This window comes from Trachypithecus francoisi, unplaced genomic scaffold (assembly GCF_009764315.1).
Source record: "Trachypithecus francoisi isolate TF-2019V2 unplaced genomic scaffold, Tfra_2.0 Lachesis_group4, whole genome shotgun sequence".
Taxonomy (NCBI): domain Eukaryota; kingdom Metazoa; phylum Chordata; class Mammalia; order Primates; family Cercopithecidae; genus Trachypithecus; species Trachypithecus francoisi.
In genome coordinates, this window is record NW_022681469.1 from 23,338,434 (window position 1) to 23,359,264 (window position 20,831).

Sequence of the window (20,831 nt, forward strand, 5' to 3'; positions counted from 1 at the left end):
TTGCCCAGGTTTGTCATGAACTCCTGGGCTCAAGCAATCCTCCCACCTCAGCCTCCCAAAATGGTGGGATTAGAGGCACGAGGCACTGCAACTGGCTTCATGCCTTTTATAAAATAATATAATAAACACATTTGATAAAAGTTTCAGAAATCTATGAAGAGAATAGAAAACAATTTTTCAAATTGGAGATCTGAGTTAAAACTTGTCCAGATTATTTCAAGAAGTGACCATTCTGCAAAATAACACAAGCTATTCAATTTTTCTAACAATTTTTTTTTTTTTTTTTTTTTTTGAGACGGAGTCTTGCTCTGTCGCCCAGGCTGGAGTGCGGTGGCCGGATCTCAGCTCACTGCAAGCTCCGCCTCCCAGGTTTACGCCATTCTCCTGCCTCAGTCTCGCCAGTAGCTGGGACTGCAGGCGCCCGCCACCTCGCCCGGCTAGTTTTTTGTATTTTTTAGTAGAGACGGGGTTTCACCATGTTAGCCAGGATGGTCTCGATCTCCTGACCTCGTGATCCGCCCGTCTCGGCCTCCCAAAGTGCTGGGATTACAGGCTTGAGCCACCGCGCCTGGCCTCTAACAATTTTTAAAATGCAAATTAACAGAAAAAATTTTATAGTTTAAAAGTTCTAACTATAATACCCCTAACTATTAAAGCTTATAAAAGGGTATGAGCATATAAAATCAAAGAGATTAAGTAGCCAAAGATCTGGGACTTGAAACTTGGGCTATGATTCCTAACCTATTTTTACTATTATTCTGCAGCAAACTATAGCATATTCTATCAAACCTTTCAAAACTAGTGCAATGGTATGGAAAATTATAGCATAAGATTGTGACTATATTACATAATATTATAACTATCTATGTGTAACTATATTATATAGCTAATATAAGATATTAACTATCACAGCTGGGCATGGTGCCTCGTGCCTGTAATTCCAGCACTTTGGGAGGCAAGGCGGGCAGACTGCCTGAGCTCAGGAGTTAGAGACCAGCCTGTGCAACACAGTGAAACCCCATCTCTACTAAAATACAAAATATTAGCTGGGCGTGGCAGCGTGCGCCTATAGTCCCAGCTACTTGGGAGGCTCAGGCAGGAGAATTACTTGAACCTGGGAGGCAGAGGTTGCAGTGAGCTGAGATCATGCCACTGCACTCCAGCCTGGGCAACAGAGATTCCATCTCCAAAATAAAATTTAAAAAAAGATATTAACTATCACATAGCCACTTAAAAGGTTAAAGGGTAACTTTATGTCAGAAAAGTAGTGAAGTAAGATTTATAAATGAAGAGGGTATGCATAGGTGAGAAACAGAATTTGTACAGGAATGTAAAAGTCTAATTAGCTATCAACATTTAGATATATAAATTGATAGACAGAAATTAAGTGGCCAAGGAAAGACTCCTAACACAAAAAAAGCTTTCTGCAAACACCTTGGGAATAGCATGACACTAGTGAAAACAAAATGTTCTGGAATTATATAATTGATAAGATACTAGAATCTGTTGATACTTTAGGATTAGAAAACTGACATAAACTGTAAACTTGAATAAAGCCTTTCCAGATTTACCATAAAAAGATACAGACAACGACAATTCTTTGAGCTTCAAGTTCCATGTACGGTCCTCATTCTGTTAGAATAAACCCCTACTAATATGACAATTAAATAATGTAAATGTAAATAGCAGAATAATATATGCTACAGTTAGTTAATAGGTTGTTAAAAGTCAGTATTCTGGTCAGGCACGGTGGCTCATGCCTGTAAATCCAACACTATGGGAGGCCAAAGCAGGTAGATCACCTGAGCTCAGGAGTTCGAGACCAGTCTGGTCAACATAGTGAAACCCTGTTTCTACCAAAAAAACATAAGATTAGCCGGGCGTGGTGGCATGTGCCTGTTGCCTAGTTACTCAGGAAACTGAGGTAGGAGAATCCCTTGAACTCAGTAGGCGGAGGTTGCAGTGAGCCAGGATTGAGCCACTTGTACTCCAGCCTGGACCACTAAAAAGGAAAGTCGGGATTCCATATCTATTCTTGACTGATCCAAATATCTCCTTTTTAATGTATTGTATGGAAAAAAAAATTGTTTTTAATTTGACACAATGTGAAAAATTAGTCTGTGAACAAATGAAGAAAGAAAATGTATAAAAATAAAAGGAATAGTAAATTTTAATTTTAGAAAACATTTAAGGCCAGGCGGGGTGGCTCATGCCTTGTAATCCCAGCATTTTGGGAGGCCAAAGCAGGCAGATCACATGAGGTCGGGAGTTCGAAACCAGCCTGACCAACATGGAGAAACCCTGTTTCTACTAAAAATACAAAATTAGCCGGTGTGGTGATGCATGCCTGTAATCCCAGCTACTTGGGAGGCTGAGGCAGGAGAATCACTTGAACCCAGGAGGTGGAGGTTGCGGTGAGCCGAGATTGTGCCATTGGACTCCAGCCTGGGCAACAAGAGCGAAACTCCATCTTAAAAAAAAAAAAAACATTTAAGGTGACACTGTCATTCCAAATTTTAAACTCATACCCTGAAGGTAAAAGAGCATTGTCACTGGCTCCAAGAATGGGAAATAGTATTTCATATAATATTTTTGAGAAACAAGGAGAAAAAAGTCTGTATTTCACTACTACACTAAAAAGTTTCATTTAATACAGCTCTGGATATCTTCCTATGCTTGTGCTTATGTATGTCAAGGATAAGACTCCTTCCAAAAACTTCATTAAGTGCTAACATGCTGTTTCTCATAACAAAATTACCTACAATCAATTCACCTGTCACATCAGGTAGCTGGGATATTCCCCTCAATGCCAGTGCCCAGGCAAGTCTAACAGTGGCTTGGAGCCCAGGCAGTTTCCAAAGCTGAGAGTCCTGAAGACGAGAGTGAATTGTTGCAATGTACTGTTTTTCTGTCAACAGTGGAAGTTGATGAATCATATCTGAAAACACAAAAATAGACCACTTTACCAAACACCAGATAAATTCTCACTTCTGATACATAAGAATAATGTCCGAAAGTCAGAAAATCTGAGCATTCTCACAGAAGAATAATGACTAATTAACATTAATTTCTATAAACCAAAAGGTACACTACTGTTGATTGTACACACACTAAAAACAAAAAAATAAAATGACAATAATCCTAAATTTTAATTTCACTATTTTCAGTTATTTTCTTTTTTTTTTTTTTTTTGAGACGGAGTCTTGCTCTGTCGCCCAGGCTGGAGTGCAGTGGCCGGATCTTAGCTCACTGCAGGCTCTGCCTCCCGGGTTCACGCCATTCTCCTGCCTCAGCCTCCCAAGTAGCTGGGACTACAGGCGCCCGCCACCTCGCCCGGCTAGTTTTTTGTATTTTTTTTTTTTTAGTAGAGACGGGGTTTCACCGTGTTAGCTAGGATGGTCTCGATCTCCTGACCTCGTGATCTGCCCGTCTCGGCCTCCCAAAGTGCTAGGATTACAGGCTTGAGCCACCGTGCCCGGCCTTCAGTTATTTTCATAACTGTACTACAAATAAACTAGAAAAAAGTTAAAGACACTCATTTTTTTCTGCACATAAATTCTAGAATATTAATCATGCTATCTAAAGATCATAAAAATTTTATTTACTTCATAGAAAACACAGGTCAAAGATAACATTACTGAAATGACAGTCACTGTCTCTCAGAATGTTTTAATAAAAAGTTTGAAAATGTAAATAAATGGTAACGAAACAAGCAATTAAGTAAATTAGGCATGTGCAATCATGAACATGTATAATATATGCTTTAATACTTTCCATTCCAAATTCCCCCAAAAAACAGAAATAATTAACAGGACTGCAGTTGTTTTTTAAATGTGATCTTATATACAAATATTCAAATATGAACGGATTGCACACACAGGAACAGAGCATTCTATTTTAGTAGCTAGAATATCATCCTTTTTAAATGTTATCCCCACATTTTAAATCTGACTTTAATGTAGGAAAATGTATAAAACTCAATACCATCTCGTTCCTCTGTGCTTTGCTCTATAAAACTGGTATCAAAACAGTACAGAAGTGCCATAAGAAGAGCCAGATTCACTGCGTCCAGTGAGCCATTGGCCTCAACTGTCACTCTTTCCAAATGTCCAATAAGGAGGAGAGTGTCTTCTTTGCCTAAAGGTGACTGGCAAGCCCAGGCAAAAAGGCTTTCTGCAAGAGACTGCCTGCACTCCTTAATGAGATCAGAAACCTAGAAATAAAAACATATGACTATCAGCATAAATAAATTACACTGAAGCCTGGTCTTATTAACCAAAGTACAAACTACCTTTTACAAAGGCTAAAAAAAAAACCTATCTAAATCCACAAGTGATCCTAAGATGTCACCTCTGGAATTCTGAACAAACCCTATTGTTATTCCTTATTCTTAAGTTCCTTAAGAAATTGGGATGACCAATTTCTTGTTCACTTCATAAAAAGAGCTAGAATGGCACATAAATGACTATACAGAAGCTGAAACAACTGCAGGTCAATTTTATGGACACAGCTGACTACAAACTTTAATATACATTATGAGCTGACTATAATTAACAATAATTTATTGTATACTGTATTGTCAAACAGTAGTACAGTGAGTTTTGAATGTTCCCAACACAAAGAAATAATAAACGTTTGAGGTGATGGATATGCTAATTACGTTCATTTGATTATTACATATCACACATATGTATCAAAATACCACACTGTACCCTATACATATATACAATTTTGGGTCAAAGAAAAATAATAAAAGCAAAAAAAAAAGAAAACTGGCAATCACACATGGTGTTGGCTACATAATTCATCTTGAAAACATGAATATTCTAATTGTCATGTTTCTGCCTCTGAGATTTGACAGACAACTCATGAATTGATTTCATTGAACCCTTGCCTCTTTGCGATGTTTTTCACTGCCCAAACCTCTTTCTCGCTGTAGTTTCTCAAACTCATTATTCACATCAATCTGTGACACCAGGGTAAGAACTTTGTAAGTCAATCCTTGCTCCATCAGCTCATCTGTAAAGCGTGTTGTCATGGAAGCCAGCTCTGGACTGTAATGAAAAGAAATCAATAAACTATGTTAAACAATATTGCTCATGCTTCTTCATAATAATAGATATAGCAAACGCTCTTTTTTTTGAGACAGAGCCTTGCTCTGTCACCCAGGCTGGAATGCAGTGGCGTGATCACTGCTCACTGCAGCCTTGACCTCCCAGGCTCAGGTCATTCTCCCACCTCAGGGTTCCAAGTAGCTGGAACTGCAGGTGCATGCCACCATGCCCAGCTAATTTTTCTATTTTTTGTAGAGATGAGATTTCATCATGTTGCCCAGGCTGATCTAAAACTCCTGAGCTTAAGTGATCCTTGTAATCTGTAATCTGTAGACTGTAATCTGTAATCTCAGCACTTTGTAATCCAAAAATGATTAGGGCCACTGCATCTGGGTCCAAATTATTTTTTATTTATAAACACAATAAAACAGATTTAAATTGTTTTATCTTTCTTGGCAGAATGAGAGAGTATACTACTCAGCTTGTTACATACTGCTCAAAGGGAAATATTGTCATTCCTCAAGTAATTTCAAATTAACCCCTGAAACCCCAAGAAGTAAAAAAACCTGAGTTCTAGGGTCCATGTCTTTCCCCGTCTAGACTGTATCAAGGCTTTCAAGGAATTCGCAATGCATCGCTTTCCATCCCAGTACAAAAGAACAGCTACTAATCCTCTGGTAAGGCCAGGAAAATGTGGCTGTTGGTGCTCTCCTAAAAAAGGAAGTTGAGAAATAATATTATTAATAAACACATATGTGTTTAGGAAGAGACAAAAATCAATTTAACAACGTTCAGTTCAAAGAATCAGTCACTCAGGGCTTAAGGGGCCGTGGGGTCCTCTACTACAAATATCCATCTACTGTCTAATTTCTTGCTCAACATATTCTAGGGCCATCCAACTTATCCCTAAACACCAGCAGGAATATGGAATTCACCATTTTCCATACTCTCAATTTCTAACTCTCACACTCACCTGTGATTTTCTACACACTGGGTGAGAATCTTTTGGTCTCACTGTTGTCCACTGAATTTAATTTTATTCAATGCCCATTTTACTATCTCATGTGGAATCTTTCAAATATTTCTAAGTTTCTTCCCTCAGAATCTTCTCTGAATAAATAACCTTTTTATAATTCAAGTTCATTCACCATTTTAACTGCTCTCCTTTAAATGAGTTCTACTTTTTTTTTTGCGACGGAGTTTCACTCTGTCACCCAGGCTGGAGTGCAGTGGCGCGATCTCACTGCAACCTCTGCTGCCTAGGTTCAAGCAATTCTCCTGCCTTAGCCTCCTGCGTAGTTAGGATTATAGGCACTTGCCATCGCTCCCGGCCATTTTTTGTATTTTTAGTAGAGATGGGGTTTCACCATGTTGGTCACTCTGGTCTTGAACTCCTGAACTTGTGATCCACCTGCCTTGGCCTCCCAAAGTGCTGGGATTACAGACGTGAGCCACCACCCCCGGCTAAGTTTCACTTTTTTTAAGAGTACTTTGCCTATAGTTTCCGTTTCATTTCCTATAGCTTTCTTTTCCCCTTACTGCAATTACTCCTCCACTCTACTCCTTTCTGTTCCCCAAATTCATCACCTTGCTTCACCCTCTTGCACAGGCAATTTCTTCTGCCAGGATGCCCTTCATCCTCCCAAATAACCACCTATTCCACCTGATGTATGCTTACTCATTTTGCAATATCTACCTTAAACTTCATGATGTTGTTAAGACTTCTCTGTATAATCAAGGTCCATCTAATACCTTCTCTCTGGACCATCTCTCTATCTTGCACAAAACTGCATTAATGTACTTAATTGTGTCAAAATCATTTGTTTCCACATCATTCTCAATTCTTAGAATATGAGCTTATTTACATTAGTTGAGATTTTATTCATCTTTATATCACTGAAGTGATATAATTAACACCATGCCTGGCACATGGTAGGTATAGAAGAAATGTTTGTTAAATGGAAGTTCTGAGTTAAACTCAAAACTCAAGCATGTCTAGTGAACATCCCCCTCATTCTCAATATCATACTTCTTTTAATGCAGTCTTAGGTCAAAAAGGATTTGGGCAGCCATACATTATTTTTAGACATATTAAAATTTGTTCAACTGAAATGCCCATATTTTCTTCAAATGGCTCCTCCGTTATAATTAAAACAAACTACTTATAATATAGAAATTTTTCTCTTTTCTCTATACAGCAACCAGAGAAATAATTTCAGAGTTAGAATGAATTATGTAATGTCTCTGCTTAAAGCCCTCATCAACAATTTTCCATTGCAATTAGCATAAAATCCAAATACCTTTCATAGCATGCAAAATCAAACATGCTCTGATTCCTGCTGTATGTGCATCTTCCTTTGCTTTCCCTCTCATTAATGATGCTCCAGCCCCAATGGTCTTTTTATCCTTAAACACACCTTTATTCCCACCTCAAGCACTGGCTGCTTGCTCTCCCTGGAAAAGCCTTACCCAATAGGTCTGGGTGGCTGGAACCTTCTCATCATTTGGGTCACAAGTCATATGAACCCATCTTAGAGAGGCTTTCTCTACAGACCCTACTTAGAGTTGCCCTAGTCAGCCTCCACCTCTCTATATCCCACTGCTTTATTTTCTTCCTAGTACTCTGTATTATTGAAATCATCTTATTTTTCACCTATTCACACATTATCTGAATTACTCTCTCAAAAAGAAATTCCCAAAAAGCAGTGACCTTACCTGCCTACTCACTGACAGCAAGGGCTTTGTGCTATAAAATTTCTGAGATGTCATTAACAATTCTCATCATTAATGACCTTACCTGCCTACTCACCAACAATAAGTGCTTTGTGCTATAAAATTTCTGAGATGTCTTTAATAATTCTGATGACTAAACTGAAGCCTTCCTTTCAATCAAAAGTTAAAAAAGGCTAGCCAGGGGTGGCTGTGCATGTGCCTATAATCACAGCTACTCGGGAGGCTGAGACAGGAGAATCACTTGAACCTGGGAAGTGGAGGTTGCAGTGAGCTGGTATCGTGCCACTGCATTCCAGCCTGGGCAACAGAGTGCGACTCCGTCTCTAAATAAATAAATAAACAAAGAAAGATTAAAAAAGGAAATATTTTGAACACGGTTTTACCAAACTGCATCCTTAAAAACTATGATAGAATCTAAACAATAAACTATTTTAAACTATAAGTCATTTTATAATTTTGCATTATTTTACCACTGTTTCAGTTAAATGTCAACCCACCAGCAAGAAGAAGCTCAACAGCTGCCAATTCTCCAATATCAAAAAGGTCACTGAGAATAAAGGCTTCTTTAATGAGCTGTTCAGGAAGAAGTCGAGTTCCCTGTTGACCCTGAATGGCGACTCCCTCTGTACTGGCTTTCTGAACCTTCTCATGCTGTTGAACATTTTTTGGCTACAATGATAAAATTTTAATTGTTATGAAAATAGCACACTGGAGACAAGGTCCCAAAGTGTTACCTACAGAAGCTTATTCATGATATAATTCAGCCTGGTAACATGACAAACAGAAGTATTTCTTATCATTCTTAGGAGCAATGACTATCTTTTTATTCTCCATAATAATTGCACATTTTAAAATAACTAAGAGTATAAATGGATTGTTTGGAAAACAAAGGATAAATGCTTGAGGGGATGAATGGTACCCCATTCTCCACGATGTGATTATTTCACACTGCATGCCTGTATCAAAACATCTCATGTACCTCTTAAATATATACATCCTTTATGTACCCACAAAAATTAAAAATTAAAAAAATGTTTTAAAAATAAGTTTTTGCAGCTGGCATGGTGGCTCACATCTGTAATCCCAGCACTTTGGGAAGCTGAGGCAGGAGGATCACTGAGACCAGGAGTCCAAGACAAGCCTGGGCAACAAAGTTAGACCCTGTCTTTTTTTTTTTAAGTGTTTAGGGGCACGTGTCATCAGGACTTCACCAGACTGTGTCACAGTAAATAAATTTCTGAAAAGAATTTGAAAATTAAAAAAAAAAGAAGAAGAAAAAAAGAGTTTACTTGCTTCCTCAATCTTAAAAAAAAAAAAAAAAACCCAAAAAAACTGAAAAAGAAAATTTCTTACCGGATTTTTGAACAATGAGATGAAGTCAGGTTTGTGTTTCTTTAAAATCTTATCAAGAAGGTGAACAGCTTCAGGTTGTCTTCTCCAAAGAGCATTTCCCACTTTATGCCAAATGTCTTTGTAAGGACCCCATAGACTAGCAGCTTAAAGAAAAAAATAAATGAAACCACCGTCAAAGAAAACATACACTTGAAAAATAATATGAGGTTACCATCTACACATTTTAGTTACACTCATAGCTACTTCTTCATCTAGGAAGGTATCTTAATTAATATAATTATCAATTATATTATAAATAACTATAATTAGTACATTACATTAACTATATTTATAATCATTTATTATATTAATAAATGATTATTAATTGATTGATATATTGATAATGATTGATGACTGATATAAATGACTGCTAATTATATATCAATGTACTGATTAAGAGACACTAATATAAAAGCATAGTTTACTAAAATTCTCAAGCATTGATACAAAGACATCACTTCATCTGACTTGTAAAATAAATCCTGACTTCAGGTCAGGCACAGTGGCTCAAGCCTGTAATCCTAGCACTTTGGGAGGCCGAGGCGGGTGGATCACCTGAGGTCAGGAGTTCGAGACCAGCCTGGCCAAAATGGTGAAACCCCGTCTCTACTAAAAAGACAATAATTAGCTGGGCATGGTGATGGATGCCTGTAATCCCAGCTACTCAGGAGATTGAGGCAGGAGAATCACTTATATCCAGGAGGCGGAGATTGCAGTGAGCCAAGATTGCACCACTGCATTCCAGCCTGGGCAACAGAGTGAGACACCATCTCAAAATTAATTAATTAATTAATTAATAAGTGGATCTCTGGCCAGGCGAGGTGGCTCACACCTGTAATACCAGCACTTTCGTAAGCTGAGGCCAGCAGATCACCTGAGGTAAGGAGTTCTGACCAGCCTGGCCTACATGGCAAAATTCTGTCTCTACTAAAATATACAAAAAAACTAGCCGGGCGTGGTGCCGCACACCTGTAATCCCAGCTACTCAGGAGGCTGAGGCAGGAGATTTGCTTGAACCCAGGAGGCGGAGGTTGTAGTGAGCCGAGATCGTGCCACTGCACCCAGCCTGGGTGACAGAGCGAGACTCCATCTCAAAAAACAAAAAACAAAAAAATTTAAGCTCCATAAATGAATAGTAAACTATTGAAGAGGATAAGACAAACAATCCTTGTCTTAAAGCTCACAAGTTGGGGAGATACAATGTACGTAAGTGAAATATTCCAGTAAAGGAATATGATTGTTGGCACAAACAATAAAATAATTTCAAAAGATCAAACTGATGGTCAGAGTTGGCTAAGGAATGGCTGTACTTGTGCAGCATTTGAAGGATGAGGAAAATCTGGGCAACAAACAATAGCCAAGAATAAGTGTGAGCAAAGGATCAGAGACAGGTGTGAGGGTGTGAAAGAGAATTCACAGAGCAGTAGCAAGATTAAAGAGGCAGAAGTAGTGCTTTCAAACTCTGACCATAATCCATAGTAAGAAATATTTCACGTTTCAACCCAGTACACATGCATATACAAAACTGAAACAAAAGTATTATATAAAATACTAAAACTCAGGCTGGCTCTCACCTATAATCTCAGCACTTCAGAAGGCCGAGGCGGGGAGATCACTTGGGACTAGGAGTTCGAGATCAATCTGGCCAACATGGTAAAAACCCGTCTCTACCAAAAATACAAAAATATTAGCCAGAAGTGGTGGCACACACCTGTAATCTCAGGTACTCAGGAGGCTAAGCACCAGAATTGCTTGAACCTAGGAGGCGGAGGTTGCAGTAAGCCTAGATGGTGCCACTGCACTCCATCCTGGGCAACAGAGAAAGATTCTATCTCAATAACAACAATAAAAAACTAAAATAAATTCATTTATTACATTTAATGTATGTATTTTGTGTTCTGATATTTTGTGTTCTATCCAATTTTCAGTGAGGGGTCCACTAAATGGATTTTTTCTTTATTGTTTTTAAGATACAGTCTCACTCACTCTGTCACCCAGGCTGGAGTGCAGTGGCACAATCTCCGCTCACTACAACTTTCACCTCCCGGGTTCAAGTGATTCTCCTGCCTCAGCTTCCTGCATAGCTGGGGTTACAGGCGTGCCACCACGCCCATCTAATTTTTGTATTTTTATTAGAGATGAAGCTTCACCATTTGGCCAGGTTGGTCTCGAACTCCTGACATCAAGTAATCTGCCCGCCTCGGCCTCCCAAAGTGCTGGGATTACAGGCGTAAGCCCTGGTGCCCGGCCTCTAGTAAACTGATTTTAGACTCACCATTTAAAAAATATGACCCTAAAGCTAAAGTTTCCTGTTTGGAAATAAGCAGATAAGGTACCCCTGTGTTTAGACTCTGAAAGAAAAACTGGTCAAAACCAATCAATTACTCAACAGATGAAACTTAGAACTAACTATAGCCTAAACATTAAAGACTGTAAACAGGTTAAACTGCTGAGAAAACCCAAATCCAAATAAAGTTACCAGGATATAAGAATAACATGAAAGATAACTGTAATGTAATTAAATACATTGTAAACCAATGAACAATGATGTCAGATGATGCAATGTAATGAAAAAAAATTTTTTTGAGACACGGTCTCCCTTTGTCGCCCAGGCTAGAGTACAGTGGCGCCATCTCAGCTCACTGTAGCCTCGACCTCCTGGGCTGAAGAGATCCTCCCACTTCAGCCTCCTGAATAGCTGGGACTACAGGTGTGCAACCACACCTGCCTAATTTTTGTTTGATCTTTTTTTTCCTCCTTTTTTTTGGTAGAGACAGGGTTTCACCATGCTGTCCAGGCTCGTCTCACACTCCTGGACTCAATCTGCCCACCTTGGCCTCCCCAAGTGCTGGGACGAAAGGCATGAGCCACCACATCCAGGCTGAAAAAAAAAAAATTGTAAAGGGTAGATGTACAGGGAGAGGATGGACTAAACCAATGGAGCTGGATCATCTATTCATACTTTCATTCACTATCAAATATTTACTGAGGGACCTTATAGATACAGACTGAGCAAGACAGACAGAATCCCAAGCCTCATGGAATTAATAAATTGATAAGACTGACAGACATTAAACAAAGAATTCCAGGCCAGGCGCAGCGGCTCACACCTGTAATTTCAGCACTTTGGGAAGCTCAAGTGCGTGGGTCACAAGGTCAGGAGTTTGAGACCAGCCTGGCCAATATGGTGAAACCTCGTCTCTACTAAAAATACAAAAATTAGCTGGGTGTGGTGGTGCACACCTGTAGTCCCAGCTACTCAGGAAGCTGAGGCAAGAGAAATCACTTGAACCCGGGAGGCAGAGGTTGCAGTGAGCTGAGATCGTGCCACTGCACTCCAGCCTGAGCAACATAGCAAGACTCTGTCTCAAGAAACAAAACAAAACAAAACAAAAAAAAAAACAAAGAATTCCAAAGATATCAATATAATAAAAAATATGATGAAGTACAGAGTGCTTTGAGAGTGCATGAAAGAGAGAACCTATTCTGAAGATTAGGGCAGGAAGTGAAGCGTCAGGTCTTTGATGTGGGGATGTGAAAGAATGGGAATCTGCATGTCGAGATCTTCCTTACATAGAGAGATCATTCAATTCCCTGCTTTGCTTCTCCTGCTTTGGTCCCACACTTGTCAATCTTCTGATTAAAAATACAGCTCGACATACAAATTTCTAGTATGAAGAAGGTGTTGACAAAGCAACGTGAATACCTATGCAGACATACTTCCCATTAAAGAGCAATAACTGGCAGATGGGGGTTGTGGCTCATCCCTGTAACCCCAGCACTTCAGGAGGCCAAGGCTAGGAGTTCGAGACCAGTCTGGCCAAAATGGTGAAACTCTATCTCTAGAGAAATACAAAAATTAGCCAGGCGCAGTGGTGCACACCTGTAAATCCAGCTACAAAGAAGTTTGAGGCACAAGAATCGCTTGAATCTGGGAGGCAGAGGTTGCAGTGAGCTGAGATCACACCACTGCAATCCAGCCTTGGCAACACAGCAAGACTCTCTCTCAAAACACAAACAAATAAATAAATAATAAAATAATAAGAGCAATAACTGGAACACTGGCTTATGTATCTGTCTTTTCTGAATTTGATTAGCGAATAATCAATGAATGGGACCTAATCAACTCTGAATACTCTGAAAAAAATCAGATTTCTGTGCCTGCCAAAATGAGGACCTAGATCCTGGTGACTAGCTGACTTTCCTCAGGATCATTTTCTTGGCCCTCTCTCTAACTGCAAAGAATAGAGTAGGTTTCAGCCTTGGATTCCAGGCCCATGATGGAATTTTTCCTATTAGTAAATGGCAAAGTTTCCAGTAGTAGACGACAAAATGAAACTGGCATTGTAGGACAATGGTGTTCTAGTGTGGTTGATAGACTAGAACAGGCAGTGTCAGGAAACAAGGATAATAGGTAAGTAAGCCACTTATAAGAAAATGGAACCGGGAGGTCAAGGCAGGTGGATCACCTAAGGTCGGGAGTTCAAGACCAGCCTGATCAACATAGAGAAACCCTGTCTCTACCAAAAATACAAAATAAGCCGGGGGTGGTGGCAGGCACCTGTAATCCCAGCTACTCGGGAGGCTGAGGCAGGAGAATCGCTTGAACCCAGGAAGTGGAAATTGCAGTGAGCCAAGATCGCGCTATTGCACTCTAGCCTGGGCAACAGGAGTGAAACTCTATCTCAAAATAAAAAAAAAAAAAAAAAAATATATATATATATATATATATATATATATGAAAATAGAACCTAAACTAGGATGAGGACAGTACAGGAGGAAGAAAAGGTCTGTTAGTAAAAGAAAGGACTCAGAATTGGTTATCAAATGGCACAAGTTATAAAGGGAAGGTATTAATGATGACTCCTGCGCAAATCTGAAATACACCTTACCAAAGATATTTCAGAAATCTGATAAAGTGCTGACGAAAGTTAATTTTCTCTCCTTCATTTTAAATATTAATTAATACACAGCAGGACCTCTGAAAAACTAAAAAATTTCCTTGTATTACACATATTTAGTGTAGTAAGCTCAGTGAATGTTACGGAAAAATCCAATTTTCCCCCAATAACAGTAGGCATCCAATTAAAGGTCAAAACTCTACAATAGGCCAGGTACAGTGGCTCACACCTGTGATCCCAGTACTGTGGGAGGCCAAGGGAGGCAGATCACTTGAGGTCAGGAGATCAAGACCAGCCTGGCCAACATGTTGAAACCCTGTCTCTACAAAAAATACAAAAAAAAATTACCCAGGCATGGTGGCGTGCGCCTGTAATTCCAGTTACTCAGGAGACTGAGGTGGGAGAATCGCTTGAACCCGTGAGGCAGAGGTTGCAGTGAGCCGAGAGCACACCCACTGCACTCAAGCCTGGAAGACAGAGTGAGACTCCATCTCAAAAAACAAACAAACAAACAAACAAACTCAACAATAAAAAAACAGGTACACTGGCCTACTTAGTTCGTCATTAATATCAACATAGCACCAAAGGGCCAGGCAAGGTGGCTCACACCTGTAATCCTAGCACTTTGGGAAGCCGAGGTAGGCCTCCTAAGGTTCAAGGAGCTTAAGTGCAGCAGTTCAAGACCAGCCTGGGCCACATGGCAAAACCCTGTCTCTACTTAAAAAAAAAAAAAAAAAAAAAAAACCGGCTGGGCGTGGGGGTTCACGCTTGTAATCCTAGCACTTTGGGAGGCCAAGGTGGGCAGATCACAAGCTCAGGAGTTCAAGTCCAGCATGGCCAACATGGTGAAACCCCATCTCTACTAAAGATACAAAAAAAAATTAGCTGGGTGTGGTGGCGCACACCTGTAATCCCAGCTACTTGGGAGGCTGAGGCAGGAGAATCGCTTCAACCTGGGAGGCAGAGGTTACAGTGACCTGAGATCTTGTCATTGCACTCCAGCCTGGGTGACAGGGCAAGACTCCGTCTCAAAAAAACAAAGCTGGGCATGGGTGGCTTGTTCTATAGTCTCAGCTACTCATGAGGCTGAAGTGGGAGGATCACCTGAGTCTCAGAGGGTAGAGGCTGTAGTATGCCATGATTGAGCCACTGCAGTCCAGCGTGGGCAAGAGAGTGAAACCTCGTCTCAAAAAAGAAAAATGAAACAAAAACAAAAACAAAAAACACCAAAGGTAGCTACAACAGAGAGTTATCTTCAATCTGCCTTGAGTTTGACCAATTTTAGTAAATATCTTTTTTTTGTTTGTTTTTTGTGACAGGGTCTTGCTGTCACCCAGGCTGGTGTGCAGTGAGGCAATCACAGTTCGCTACAGCCTCAAACTCCTGGGCTCAAGCAACCTCCTGCCTCAGCTTCTCTAGTAGCTAGGATTACAGGCGCACACCACTAGACCTGACTAATTTTTGTATTTTTTGTAGAACTGGGGTGTTACTATGTTGCCCAGGCTCATCTTGAACTCCTAGCTTCAAGTGATCCTCCCTTCTCAGCCTCCTAAAGTGCCAGGATTACAGTAAATACCTTTTTACTGATTACAAATGAAGGGACACTATAAATTTTTCAAAATTACTAAATATGTACTTTTAACATGTAGTTTAGTCAGCTGAGAAATACATTTCTTTTCCTTAATGTTTAGGGATACCGCCAGCAAATCATATTTACTCACTCACTCACCATGTGTAAAGTACTGGTAAGATTACACTGTAGTGAGGAAAAACATTAATCATAATCATACATAAATGTAAAATCTGGTCAGGCGCGGTGACTCACGCCTGTAATGCCACCACTTTGAGAGACTAAGGCAGGCAGATCACGAGGTCAGGAGATCAAGACCATCCTGGCTAACACAGTGAAACCCCATCTCTACTAAAAATACAAAAAATTAGCCAGGTGTGATGGCACGCGCCTGTAGTCCCAGCTACTCGGGAGGCTGAGGCAGGAGAATCGCTTGAACCCAGGAGGCGGAGGTTGCAGTGAGCCGAGATCACACCACTACACTCCAACCTGGGCAACAGGGTAAGACTTCATCCCAAAAAAAAAAAAGTAAAATCCAGCTGTGGTCAGGATATGAAGGATATGAAGGAGAGGTAGCCAGGGCAAGAGATCACATTATAGGGGAATCTGACCTAGCCAGAGAGGCAGGAGGAGAGAATTATCCATGAGGAAGTGATAACTAGGCTGAAATCTGAAGAACAAAAGTGGTAGTTAACTGACAGGTGGGAGGTGAAGATACGCATTCCAGGAAGAGGACATGTGGGTTTCTATGGCAAGAGGGAATGCGACATGTAAAAGAACTCAAAAGGCCAAGAGAGCTGCAGTACAGAAAACGGGTTTGGCAAGATCATCACGCAGGGCTCACTTGCCCACGTTAAAGAATTTTGATGGCTGGGCGTGGTGGCTCAGGCCTGTAATCCCAGCACTTTGGGAGGCTGAAGTAGGCAGATCACTGAGGTCAGGAGCTCGAGACCAGTCTGGCCAACATGGTGAAACCCTGTCTCTACAAAAATACAAAAATTAGCCCGGCATGATGGCAGATGTCTGTAATCCCAGCTACTTGGGAGACTGAGGCAGGAGAATCGCTTGAACCCGGGAGGCAGAGGTTGCAGTGAGCCAAGATCACGCCATTGCACTCCAGCCTGGGTGACAGAGCCAGACTTCGTCTCAAAAAAAAAAAAAAAAAAAAAAAAGATTTTGGTATTTACTCTAAAAGATCAAGTCAAATGAAGATTTAAAATATGAGGACTTTTTGCTCATGCCTATAATCCCAGCACTTTGGGAGGCCGAGGTGGGTAAATCATTGGAGGTCAGGAGTTCGAGGCCAGACTGGCCAACATGGTGAAACCCCATCTCTACTAAAAATACAAAAATTAGCCAGGTGTGGTGGCAGGCACCTGTAATCCTAGCTGCTTGGGGAGGCTGAGGCAGGAGAATCTCTTGAACCTGGGAGGCAGAGGTTGCAGTGAGCTGAGATCATGCCACTGCACTACAGTCTGGGCGACAGAATGAGCCCCTGTCTCAAAATAAAAAAATAATAAATAATAAATAATTTTTTATAAAGGGACTTTCTGAACTACAAGAAACAGAAGTTAACCCTATTGAGAGCTGTTTACAAGGATGGAAGAGACCAGAATGGGTGAAGGAATAGTAGGTATGAAGAGGGAGTCAGTGGGCTGGGCACAGCGGCTCAGGCCTGTAATCCAGCTACTAGGGAGGCTGAGGCAGGAGAATGATTTAAACTTGGGAGGTGGAGGCTGCAGTGAGCCGAGACTGCACCACTGAACTCCAGCCTGGGCAGAGAGAGGGAGGCAGGGAGGAAGGGAGGGAGGAAGGAAGGAGATGGAGTCAGTGAATACTAACAAATCTTTTGACAGGTTTGACTAGGAAGAGGACAGTAAGTGGAGTGAGGCATGAGATTATTAGTGGAGAGAAAGGAAAGAGCAAGACAGAGAAGTGAATATATAAGACAAAAAAAGAGTAACAGAAGAAGAACACAAAAAAAGAGTAACAGAAGAAGAACAGAAGAAGAACATGGGTGGGATTTACATTAGATAGGAACACAGAGGAAAACTGATTCAAAAGGATGCAGACACACCTAGGTTTAAAGGTTTGAGAGTGAATAAAGGGCGTTCATGCATGTTGGCTCCTATTTTTTCTGTGACTAGAAGTCTGAGGGTTTAGTTATTCGCAGGTTAAAGATTTGAAGAGTGTGGAAAGGTCTGAAGTATTCACTGCTGTGAATGGACGAGGTGACCAGACTATCACAGAAGGACTGCCAAGCAGTGTTAATAGTTGCTTATTCACAAGTATGTGAGTGTACTCAGCTGGGTTGATACAGGTCGCACGACCAGTTGTTATACAGCTGAAATACAAGCATAGGTCTTTTTTTTTTTTTAGACAGAGTCTTGCTCTGTCACCCAGGCTGGAGTACAATGGCGTGATCTTGGCTCACTGCAACCTCTGCCTCCCGGGTTCAAGCGATTCTCCTGCCTCAGTCTCCCAAGTAGCTGGGATTACAGACATCTGCCATCATGCCGGGCTAATTTTTGTATTTTTGTAGAGACAGGGTTTCACCATGTTGGCCAGGCTGGTCTCGAACTCCTGACCTCAGTGATCTGCCTACTTCAGCCTCCCAAAGTGCTGGGATTACAGGCATGAGCCACCACACCCGGCCAACCATAGGTCTTAGAACTCTACAATCTCTATATTTTTTCCTTACAACTCTAAGATGTTTGATTTTTTAAAACTAATTTAAAGGAAGCACTTAACACAGAATGCAATCTCCACAAATTTTAAGTGTACAGTTCAGCAGTGTTAAGCATATTCACACTGTGCAATAGATCTTCAAAGCTTTTTTCATCTTGCAAAATAGAAACTCTATGCCCCCTTAACAACTCCCCATTTTCCCCTTCCCAGCTCCCGGCAACCCCATTCTACTTTCTGTTTCTATGAGTTTGACTACTTCAGATACCTCACATAAGTGGAATCAAGCAGTATTTGTGTCTTGTGACTGGCTTATTTCACTTAGTATGTCCTCAAGATTCATCTACATTGTTTTATGTGACAGGATTTCCTTCCTTTTTAAGGCTGCATAAAGATATTATGTATATGCATGTATATGTTATGTATATGCATATACATTATGTATACTGCATGTATATGACACATTTCCTTTACCCACTCAACTCGACATTCATTACTTGATGGAAAAAGGGTTCCTTCCCTATGACGTTTAGTTTTTTTAAAAAAACCACCTCCTGACTCTTGGCTTTTAAAAATGTTTCCGGGCCGGGCGCGGTGGCTCAAGTCTGTAATCCCAGCACTTTGGGAGGCCGAGACGGGCGGATCACGAGGTCAGGAGATCGAGACCATCCTGGCTAACACAGTGAAACCCCGTCTCTACTAAAAAATACAAAAAAACTAGCCGGGCGAGGTGGCGGGCGCCTGTAGTCCCAGCTACTCGGGAGGCTGAGGCGAGAGAATGGCGTAAACCCGGGAGGCGGAGCTTGCAGTGAGCTGAGATCCGGCCACTGCACTCCAGCCTGGGCGACAGAGCGAGACTCCGTCTCAAAAAAAAAAAAAAAAAAAAAAAGACTGGCTTAGAATCATTAGATGTTTAACTCTGGGGACATTACGTAACTATTTGAAGTCTCTATTTCCAAATCTGTAAAATGGTGTATTTAACAGCAACTACTCCAAAGGTGTATAAATGGCAACTGAATGAGATAAGCACAATAATAAGCGTAAAGCTGGGATATAGTATGTGCTCAGTAAACATAGCTTTCATTATAATTTATCATAGCGTTTCTGAAATGATTTACAAAACAGATTTAGACAACTTTTCGAGAAAATCAGTCCTGTGGAAAATAGAACCAATACTTTAAAAAATGACTGTAAAGAAACAGAAAATGCACCCACGAAAGAGTCCTTTTAAGTGAGATTCTTACAAGCATTTACCACACAGATATACTCTTAATCTTGCCCGCGAAGTTCTGAGCATCTCAATCGAGGCATTAACATTCTAAGCGCCAAATTCTTTTCCCGGACTGCTCTGCTTATGAAGGACTTTCTGCATCCTTGCCCCGCCTACTATGCGACAGCAGTGTACCCCAGGAAATATGACAATCAAAATGCACTCACTCATTCAAATACCACTGGAGGGCGGTACCTCCCGAATTGAGAATCATCAAAAGAGGATCCACCCCAAATCTTCCAGAGTTCTTTTACTACCTTCTAGATTCAATTCCACCCCGAAAATCTACAGCTCCAAAGGTACAAGAACATCCAGGGCCTAACCACATCCGCAGAGTTAGGAGACGTCCGCTGAAGCCCCGCCACCCTCTTCCTGACCACCTTTCAGATGGCCGACTTCATAATCGGGAGTATTGGCTGCCTGCAAGATCCCCCACCCTCTAAGGAACTCCGGCGCCTACTTTCAGCCTCTGCTCATGGCTGGAAAATATCTCGTGTCCTCTGGCTTCACTGCTGAAGACCTGACGCTTTTCCGGCGAAATCTGGACCACAGACGCACAGTGGAACTTGGGGGTGAGGGAGCCAGGCTCAGCCCTGGGCTGTGAGAGATTAAATACCTGGGTCCAGCTGCCCAAGCCTCACTGCCTCGATTCTCAAACCCCAACTCAAGGGCTAGAGCCGCAGTACCGACGCGCGCCATTCAAACTGGGGAGGGGTGAGACTCTAGGCCCAGAATTAGTGAAAAGCAGGCACCGCACATAAGTTGGGTGCTAGACTCCGAGAAACCCCACGGTCTCGTCTCTCCCTGAAGACCTGGTCATCGCTCAGCTCAATCGTCTCCTTTCTGTCTGGCCACACTTACCCGAATTTACCGCCAAAGGCGTCGCCATCTTAGAGGCGCACTAACTGAGCCCTTCTGCCGTATGGAGGCCCCAGGAAGGAGTGAGGCTGCCCTGAGTGAAGCCTGAACAAAAAGACACCACGCTGTCCCCTCCACGCTGGGCCGTCCCAGGCGTACAGAAGGCTCCAGAATCTGCTCTGGGTCACAAGCATCAATTTTCATTGGGATTATTCAAATAAGGCGAGGGCAACCACTTCAGAGACACGAGGTCCTCGATCCGACGTTCATCGTGTAGTGCATCCTGGGACTTGTAGTTTCTTTCTAATGATGAGTTGGTTAAGTGGAGAGGAAAAAGTAAAGTGGAATAGAAAAAGATATTCTGAGAG

At 41.3% G+C, this 20,831-nt stretch overlaps 1 protein-coding gene across 2 annotated transcripts in view; it reads right to left on the reverse strand.

Annotated features, from left to right (window-relative positions):
• The window catches only part of NUP205 (nucleoporin 205), an 89,543-nt gene extending 68,988 nt beyond the window's left edge, over positions 1-20,555 (reverse strand). For both annotated transcript variants that reach the window (XM_033191873.1, XM_033191874.1), the window contains exons 1-7: positions 20,467-20,555; positions 9,141-9,283; positions 8,285-8,456; positions 5,621-5,765; positions 4,895-5,054; positions 3,985-4,213; positions 2,774-2,938 (exon numbers count right to left, since the gene is read on the reverse strand). In XM_033191873.1, coding sequence (XP_033047764.1) covers positions 2,774-2,938; positions 3,985-4,213; positions 4,895-5,054; positions 5,621-5,765; positions 8,285-8,456; positions 9,141-9,283; positions 20,467-20,494 — 1,042 coding nt within the window. In that variant the 5' untranslated portion in view covers positions 20,495-20,555. The remainder of the gene's footprint in view (positions 1-2,773; positions 2,939-3,984; positions 4,214-4,894; positions 5,055-5,620; positions 5,766-8,284; positions 8,457-9,140; positions 9,284-20,466) is intronic.
• Between the last annotated feature and the right edge of the window lie 276 nt (positions 20,556-20,831).